Raw genomic sequence first — 8,903 nt, forward strand, 5'->3', positions numbered from 1 at the left:
CTGGGACCACGCACTTGCAGCTGCAATGCTGCAGAAACTGTCTCAAGAGCTCTGCTAGAGCAGCATGCTTCAGGCAGCCCCAGCAGCTGCTCTGGGCCAGAATAGAACAGAGCACAGAGCTATCAAAAAATATTTATTATCCAAACCCAGAAATTCCATCTTCTGTGTTCCCACCTCTTGGAGGCTCAGAGAAGGCTGGAGCCCAGAGGCTGCTCTGGCCCCAGCCCAGCAGCCTCTGGCCCTGCAGGATCCTGGCAGCTCCTTGGGGACCGCTAGGTCTGCAGGAACTGGGGCTGCACACGGGCCACCTTACGGAAGTCCTTGGTGTGTGTCTGTGGGCACTGCATCTCACACCAGCTGATGGGCACCATCTGAACCCCTAAGGGACACCACGTGTCAGGGGTTCCCCTTCCCAAAATAGCATTCCTCCATGCATAAAGGAATAAGCAGAACTGTCCAAGCTCCACAGCCCACCCTTACCTGCCTCGCTGCGTGCAACCACCACACCCAGCTCATTCTCTGCTGTGCTCAGCAGGTAGTTGGACTGTGCATCCCCCAGGGAGATCTTGTTAGACGGGGGTTAAGGGAAAAGCCTCCTCAAAAGGACTTGAGCAAACCCACTGTCCCTAGCACAACCTCCCAGCACCAGGGGAAAGGATACAACTTTGGCCAGGACTATGTCACCAGGGCGGAAACTCTTGTACACTTCTACCTGTGTGGGAAAGAACGGGCAAAACCATAGAGCATGTCAGGGTGCTCAGCAGCAGCAGGGCTCCCCACTATCAGAAAGCAGGGACAGCTGCAGTAGCACAGTCACTGGCAGTGCCTCACTGACCTTATCTTTCTCCGTGGCTCGAATATCTTCTCTCCTGAAAAATGAGACGGAGGGATCTGAGCGCCGGAGAGCAAAGGAGCTCCAGCCCGTGGCAAAAGCTGCACCGAACTCCCTGAGTGCTTGCCAGGACTTGCTGGACACCTGCCCAGTGCCTGGGGCAGAGATCCTGCCAAAGCAGCTGGCTGCACTGCCCAGAAAAGCCGGCAGCCCGTCCTGCAGAGAACCCAGCGCTCTCCCTACCGTATGGTGCCCCGGAAGGTGGATTTCAGCGGTACAGAGCCGATGTACAGGATGTGCACCTTGGCAAAGCGAGAATTGATGCTGCAAACCTGCCCAGGCAAAAAGGGGAATCAGTGCCAAGTCCGGCCTGCTCTCACCCCAGGGCACCCACTCCAGGCAGTGAAAGAGCAGGGTGCAGACAGAACTGGAAGCCTGTGACCAAAGCAGTGGTGGGACACCTGGCTTACTTGTGCAACTCAAGGCACACAAAGAAGGCTAAGACCTCCTGTGAGCCCAGTCCCTCTCCCATCATTAGAGCCATACGGAAGTTAATACCCAGTCTGTGCCACCCTTTCTCCAAGCTACCCCAGGCACTGATCTCCATGCACTCTGCCCCAGAAAAAGTTCAGTATGGCACAGCAAAATAAAGCCTTCCCTTAGCCCACTTCAGTCTTAGGGCTGGTGAAGTCAAGAGGCAGGTGTCCCCCATCTGCCTTCTTGGTGACTTCTTGGGACTCAAAGGAGCTCCTAGGCTTCCTCTGCCCTGATGGGTGTTGTGTAGAGGGTACCAGGGGCTCCTCATCCCACCCCATAAGTGCACTGGAATAAAGATCAGAAGAAGGCAGAGTGCAAAGGCTGTGCAGTTTAGCATCACAGCACACTGCAGTGCCCTACCTTGCATGTCACCACAGCCCCCACATCAGGCAGGAGCTGGGACTCAGCATCTCTCACCACCGACACAACAGGCAGCTGCAGGACACCAAACAGGAGGGTTAGCTCAGGGCATGGTCCATGAACCCAGTCAAGCCCAATCAGAGCCTGATTCACCAACTGGGAAGGGGCTGTGCAGCCTGAGCACCCAGCAGCTGTCTCTAGGGAAGGACAATGGGTACTGTGGCTGTGCTCACCCCACCATCTTCACTTTTCTTCTCCACGCAGCCAGCCAGTGATGAGAAGATGAAGCCATGTCGGGTGTAAGTCCCGCTACCAGCTGTGGCCTCCTCGGCACTGCAGAGCCGCTCGCCTAAGGGACAAGGATTCAGTGGCTGATGCTGCCAAGGCACCCTGCATCCTGGTCCTGCTCCCGTTCCAAGGGTCCTAGGCTCCGCACGGCCCCAGGGAACATTGCCCGCTGCTTGTCCACCCTGTGTGGCCGGGTAACCCTCCTCTGTCCCCCGGTAGTGCTTTCCTGCAGCCCCCGGGGCAAATTCCACTCTACACAGCCGCCTCCCTCGGCTCCAGGTTGCATTCTCCCACACCTCTCCCCTGCCCCGGGCACCCACTGCCCCGGAAGCCCACTCCAGCAACCCAAGCACGCCACCCAGGCCACCCTTCATCCCGGACAGCCTCCAGAGCCGGGCCACCCTCTGTCATAGGCAACTTCCAGCCTCGAGCATGCCCTGGCGCTCCCCGGGCAGCCACCCGGGCCCGCACTCACCAGGGACGCAGTACCGAGCGGGAGGCGCCATCTTCAGTGTCAAGGCTTTCGCTCGCAGAAAACCCTCATCCTATTGGCCCCTAGCCGCAAGGCCGCGCCGTAAGCGTTGTGGCTATTGGCTCTCCCCATCCGGCGCGCTGCCCACTGGGAGTTGTAGTCCAGCGCCGGCAGAAGGAGCTTCCCGACGTGCTCGGCGCTGGCGGCGCGCAGGCGCAGTGCGCGCGCGGCGGGCGCCGCTCGTGGGGCCGTGAGGGCGGCGGGCACCGGGCTCCGGGCATGGAGGCAGCGGGCGGCGGGGCGCGGGTGGCAGGTCGGCGGTGCTGGGTGGGGCTATTGCTGCGGGGCGGCATGGGGCTGGGAGGGGCCGTGGGCTTTCAGGGGGCTGGGAGGGTGCTATGGGCCTGACCAGGCTGAAAGACCATATAGGGGCTGCTGTGAGCCTGGCTTGGGGTGCTGTGGGGCTGGGAGGCAGTGGCGGTAGCTGCTGTGAGGTACTCGGGTTGGGAGGCAGCGGGCGGGGGAAGGAGGGTGCTGTGCGCTTGGAGGAGCTGGTGGTGGTGCGAGGCTGGGGATGCCGGGTGTGACGGGGCTGGGTGCAGTGGGGCTGAGGGGTGTTTGCTGTTGCTCTGGGCAGCCTTTGCGTGATGGGGGCTGGGTGCCTGAGGGTGTCTTGGCACCGTGAGGCAAGGTGCTGCTGAACTGGGGGACCTCGGCGTTGTGAACCTGGGTGCCACTGGAAGGTGCCACTGGAAGGTGCCACTGGAAGGTGCCACTGGAAGGTGCCACAGGGCTGGGGGCTGAGTGGCTGGACCCAACAGGGCAAGCCCCTGGTTGTGCCTAGGTTAGGGCGGTGGCTGACTGGGCCGAGAAGATTGCATGGCTCTGGTGGAGCATCATCCCTGTGACTGTGTTGCTGCAGGCGGTTTCCTAGGGACAGAGAGGAGTGCTACCTTGGGGCAGCCTGGCTGTCTCCCTCGAGGGCTCTCTGCCAGCAGCGGCTGGCTTTTGTAGGCAAGGAAACCTTTCTGAGAGGCAGGGAAGTGCTCTGTTTGGAGAAGAGGGCTGACCCCAAGAACTGCTGCTAGCGGCAGTGTTTTGTCTCTTACCGCACTGACGGCACAGGGATGGGTGCCATCCAAAGGCTGCATGGCAGGAAGTTGTTGCTCCACTTTGCACCTGAGAGCTCTTGGCAGATTTAAGGGGAAGGTGAGGGAGGTACCCCGAGGTTTGTATGTCCCACTTCTCACTTACCAGGGTACGGGAAACTTGTCACATACCTGTGACCAGGAGTGGGCTGGTGGATCTGGTGTTCTCATGTCCAGCTGCTCCCCAGCCTTGAGGTTAGGCCCATGCTTGTCAGGCAGGGCAAAGGGGAGCCCCTGGCTTCTTTGGATAGCCATCTGGATGCTGCAGCTCCTGTCCTTACCCTCCCAGCTGCTGCCTGGTGGCAGTGCCGTGGGCACAATAGAACAGGGAGCTGGTCCCCGCTGGGGGAACTCTGATGTGGCATCACTACCTGGAACTGTGTCAAGGCAAGCACTTGGCCCAGGCTCAGAATGTGCCTTGACAGGACCCCGGGGCAGCCTCACTGCTTAATATTGATGGGCGCTGCCTACCTGGAGCCCTGGGGGCCCAACCCTGCAGATCGTTTACCCAGCTGCTTGGCCAGCTCAGGTTCCTCCTTGCTTCCAGTGTGGCTCTTGGGTGGGACAAGTGGCTCAGCAGGCAGGGAAGTGCTGTGGCTTCAGCCTGGGGCTGCTCCTGGGCCACTCTTTTCCTGGTGCCTGACATTGTCCAAGGTGGATCCAGTTAAGAAGGAAGAAGTATTTGGACTCAGAGTGGGGCTGTGATGTTGGGGAAGGTGCAGGATGGCTTCAGCTTGGTCCAGAGGTTGAGGGAAGGGAAGTAGCAGCTCAGCCCAATTTAGGAGAGGAGGGTAATCCTGTCCTGGATCCTCTATATCTTGTGTGGGTTCCCCCATTCCCCAATCTGTTGGGAAGAGCTGGGGCTGGGATTGTCCCTGTAACTGGCCCAGTATCCTGGGTGCTCGTGTCTTCTCTGGTTTCCTCCAAGTCAGACTCTCCATGTCACTCCCCCGGTCCCCACCCTACTGGGAAAGACGAGATGGGATCAGAGCACATCTGAGCCCAGAGGCCTGCGCTCCCCTGCTCCAAGCAGAGAGCTTTCCCAGTGACAGTGGCACTACAGTCTCCAGGAGTCTGGGCTCAGCTCCCTGCACTCTGCATCCCGAGGCGGGACAAAGAAGAGGCCCCTGTCCTGCTGTGCAGTTGGTGCAGGGAGCTGCACAACCAGCATGCCTGGGAGGGGAGACCCTTCCCTGGGGACACGCAGGCAGCCCACGCTGAGCTCCTCTTCCCCCAGGCGTGGCGAGGCAGGGATGAGGAGCCGGCAGCGGATGTTTGCAGCAGCGATGCGCCTGCTCCTCAAGTGCCTGCGGCTGGGCCGGCGGCGGCGCTTTAAGCTGGTACGGCAAGCGGAGCAGCTGTGGCACTATGGGCACCTCTGCCTCCGCTCCCTGCTCTACAACTCCTTCACCAACGGCGACGTGGTGCTCGACTCCCTCTTTGAGCCTGTCTACTGGCTGGTGGACCACGTCACCCGGTGGTTTGGCGTGGTGAGTACCCTTGGTGTGAGTGTCCTTGCCGGGCAGCGGGGTACCTCTCTGTGGGCTTCTTGGGCAGCTGAGTTTCAGGGCTGCTTGTGCCCTGGGCAAGAAGAGACTGGGGACCTGTGTGTGGTTCAGATTGGTTTCCTGTGGCCATATACCCTGCCTGTGCACCTTCCCAGGCAGAAAGGAGTAGCTGACACAGGCCTCTTTCCCATAGGTGTTTGTGGCACTGGTCATTGGACTGACGAGCTCCATTGTAGCCATTGTGTACATCTGCCTGCTGCCCCTCATCCTGCAGACCTACACGCCTGCCTGGATCTGCTGGCACCTCGCTTATGGACACTGGAACCTCATCATGATTGTCTTCCACTACTATATGGCCATCACCACCTCACCTGGGCACCCACCACAGGTGAGGCACTGACCTAGCTGGGTGCAGGGGACAGGTTATAGATAATCACTGGGAATAGCTAAACCATCTTGGTGGTTGTAGGAGGACTCCAGACTGGGACTCCTAGGGCAGGCACTGTGGGCTGGGGAGGCTGGGGGGTCACAGGAGAGTTGAGCATGGGGAGCAGGGTATGAGTGTAGGGCTGGGTACAGAAATTTCTTCTGCTCTGTGCACAGGCCAAGGACGATCTCACTGGCGTCTCCATCTGCAGGAAATGCATTGCCCCCAAGCCAGCTCGCACCCACCACTGCAGCATCTGCAACAGGTGAGGCTTGCTTTCTCTGGCCACTGCAGCATGTGGGGCAGATTCTGAGACCTCCTCTTCTTGCCCCCTGCCACATTGTGAGACTGGGTCCCCACCCCTCTCCTGGCTTCTTGTCTTGCACAGCCCACAGAGATGGTGGGGTTGCCTGCCCCCTCCCAAGCATGGCACTTACACTGACACTGATGCTGCTCTCCTCCCTTGCAGGTGTGTGCTGAAGATGGATCACCACTGTCGTATCCTTCTTCAGTACTGACCCACGCCAGTCTGCCGGGAGGAGCTGGCCCTTCATCCCCCTGCCCTGCTCCTCTCCTGGGTCATCGTGGGGAAGCATGCTGGGCAGTAGGACCAGAAGTGCCCTAGACCCTGGGGTGGGTTTGGAGCTGTGGTCTATCAGTTACACACCTTTAACCCCAGAGGCAGCCTGGCTCAACAACTGTGTGGGACACTACAACCACCGCTACTTCTTCTCCTTCTGCCTGTTCATGACTATGGGCTGCATCTACTGCAGCATCAGTGGCTGGGAGATGTTCCGGGATGCGTACGCAGCCATTGAGGTGAGCTTTCACCTTGCCTTGGGACCACCTGGGCTCCCCTGGCTGAGCTTGCAGAATGAGGTTGGGCCAGATCTGGCTTTATAGTGACTTTGCTTCCTCCCTCTTCCTCCTCTGAGGCCCCCAGCTGCCCTGGTCCTGCGGGAGGGTGAGGGGGAATGGTCCCCTGCTCTGAGACAGGTAACTGGTGCCATTTTCCATCCCCATAGAGAATGAAACTACTTGAGAAGGAGAGACTGCAGGTGGCTGCCAACCAGGTAGGGCATCCCTGCCCCACAGCTGCTCCAGGCAGTGTGGAGCAGACCTGTCCTGCAGACAGGGTCCTGCTCGGGGCCTTGCTCCCAAGGAGCACTCCACAGCCAGAACCAGCCCCTGTGCTCATCTTGTGGCAGAGAGCTGGGGCTGGCTGGGCAGTTCTTCTACAACCACTGCCTCCAACAGCTTGGGGTCCGCTTCCCTATATCCCCAGTTTCCAGGGGCTTTGGCTGGCAGCAGCTGCTTGGCATGTGCAGCTCAGGCCTCCCTCGTCGGGGGAAGCTGCAGCAGTGCAAATGTCTATCACCTCACCATGAACACCAGTTGTGGTGGTGTCCTGACTGCCCCATGGCTGCTACCTGCTCCCTGACCTCCAGCCCACTGTTTCTCACCCATGCCAACTCTTGGGTGTCTGTCTGTCTTGTAGCTGTCTCAGGCTGTCTCCCCCTCACCCTTGGCTGTTGTGCTGTTCCAGCTGCAGTCCTTTCAGGCCGTCTAAGCTCTCCATCAGTGACACGTGCAGTGGTCCCTGTGTCTGGCTTCAAGCTATAAAGCAACTTGGGCAATGTCCCCTCTCTGCTCCTCTTTCAGACATACTACCAGACCCCACCACCCACCTTCCACTTCCGTCAGAGAGCTTTTCACAAAAGTGTGGTCTACCTCTGGGTCCTGTGCAGGTAAGGTGTAGGGACTGGGCAGGGGGGAAGCAGTGTGCAGCCCCCACTGTGACACTGCTCACTGTCTCTTGCCCTGGGGCCAGACTGGCTTACCCTAGCAGATGTCCCTGCTTTGCCAACTCTTGGGCCACACAGCTGAGATTTTGGTGCTGTGTCACAGGGGATTAGATGAGCCAGCCCCCCTGCACAGCTGACTGCAACCTGCTGTCCCTTACCTGTCCCTAGCTCAGTTGCATTGGCCTTGGGTGCCCTCACACTGTGGCATGCTGCCCTCATTACTCGTGGGGAAACCAGCATAGAGCGACACATCAACAAGAAGGAGAAGCAGAGACTGCAGAAGAAAGGCAAGGTGAGCACAGCCTACAGAGCAGGAGGGCTGGCTGGGGCAGAGCCAGACATGATGCATGTCTCCCTGGCCTGCAGGTCTTCAGGAACCCCTACAGTTATGGCAGCTGGGATAACTGGAAGGTGTTCCTGGGTGTGGATGTGCCAAGGTAAAGCCTAGGAAGGTGACGGGGCTCAGTAGTTCACACAGGTGCTGGGATACTGGGACTGCCCGTGGGCACCTGGAGCAGAGCAGGACAGTGAGCATTCTGTACTGTGCCCTGCCCTGGGGCTTTAGAAAACAGAGGACCTGAGCCTCAGTTGCTTTGTGTGTCCCTAGCCCAGGGACAAGTTCTGGCCTACCCAGCAGCCCTTTGCCAAGATAGGCATGGCTGAAGAGCTTGGCTGTTGCGGCAGCTCTGGCACGTGGGTTCACAGCCCTAGCTCAGCTCTGTAGAGCTGAGAAGCACTAACATTTCAGCTGTTTGCTGCAGCCTCACTCTTCTCCCCACAGGCACTGGCTCACACGTGTCCTGCTGCCCTCTTCACACCTGCCCCATGGGACAGGCCTGAGCTGGGACCTGCCTCCCTGTGTGACTGAGCAGCGTGCACCACTCCTGGCCATCTGAGCCCCAGGTGCTGCTGACATCCCTCCCTGCAGGCAGGGAAGTGCACAGGGACCCTACTCTGCCACCCCTGCTCCCTTGACTCAAGGGCACAGTGGAAGGCAGGTGCTGGCATGCATCACTGACTGGAGTCAGAGCCATGGGAAATTCTGGGGACAGTGTCAGTGCCTGCCCTGGACACCTGCTCTCTTGGCTCCTTGGTGGCTGCAGGCAGCCCTGGAGAAAGGTGGCAGAGCTGCTGCTCCCTGCTCTAGCTGAAGGTGCTACCTTTGCTGGCACAGGTACAGGCTACCATGTGGCCCACTTTGGCTCTCTGGCAGGGTTGGACAGAGAGGATGGCATCCCTGCCCTGCACTCCTCAGGGAGCCTTTTTAAGACCATCCAATAAATATGTTTGTGTTTGGTTTTTTTAAGTGAGCTTGTCTCTTACCTGCTGAGGGGCACAGATCTGGGATGGGGAGGAGAGGGAAGCTCAAGATTCCCTGCTGCAAAGAGTAAGGGTCCGTGCCCAGCAGCAACTTTAGCTACTCAACCTGTGAATGGATGCTGAGGCCCCAGCCTGAGCTGCAGAGACCTCCCCATAGCTCTACCAAAACAGGTGTTTATTCCTCTGGCCGGTGGGTAGCCACACGC

The 8,903-nt window shown here is 59.2% G+C and overlaps 2 protein-coding genes across 4 annotated transcripts; one reads left to right on the forward strand and one right to left on the reverse strand.

Moving 5' to 3' along the window:
- Window positions 1-152: 152 nt before the first annotated feature.
- Window positions 153-2,531, reverse strand: EXOSC1 (exosome component 1). The gene is made up of 8 exons (XM_009908109.2): window positions 2,493-2,531; window positions 1,963-2,078; window positions 1,730-1,804; window positions 1,076-1,164; window positions 836-869; window positions 662-712; window positions 481-565; window positions 153-379 (listed from the first exon to the last, which is right to left on the reverse strand). Exons 1-8 carry the CDS (start codon window positions 2,521-2,523, stop codon window positions 273-275), a joined length of 588 nt encoding a protein of 195 aa, XP_009906411.2. The 5' UTR covers window positions 2,524-2,531; the 3' UTR covers window positions 153-272.
- A 2,318-nt stretch (window positions 2,532-4,849) lies between these two features.
- On the forward strand, window positions 4,850-8,860 carry ZDHHC16 (zinc finger DHHC-type palmitoyltransferase 16). Of its 3 annotated transcripts, XM_009908108.2 has the most exons (10): window positions 4,850-5,127; window positions 5,339-5,533; window positions 5,749-5,837; window positions 6,042-6,070; window positions 6,258-6,391; window positions 6,598-6,645; window positions 7,235-7,320; window positions 7,546-7,669; window positions 7,744-7,814; window positions 8,159-8,860. In XM_009908108.2, the coding sequence occupies exons 1-10, from the start codon at window positions 4,891-4,893 to the stop codon at window positions 8,271-8,273; spliced, it is 1,128 nt and encodes a 375-aa protein (XP_009906410.1). In that variant the 5' UTR covers window positions 4,850-4,890; the 3' UTR covers window positions 8,274-8,860. The 3 variants fall into 3 exon arrangements, with proteins under 3 accessions (XP_009906410.1, XP_054019223.1, XP_054019222.1); XM_054163248.1 differs by lacking the exon at window positions 7,744-7,814; XM_054163247.1 differs by lacking the exon at window positions 6,598-6,645.
- The last annotated feature ends 43 nt before the right edge of the window (window positions 8,861-8,903 follow it).

This window comes from Dryobates pubescens, chromosome 8 (assembly GCF_014839835.1).
Source record: "Dryobates pubescens isolate bDryPub1 chromosome 8, bDryPub1.pri, whole genome shotgun sequence".
Taxonomy (NCBI): Eukaryota; Metazoa; Chordata; class Aves; order Piciformes; family Picidae; genus Dryobates; species Dryobates pubescens.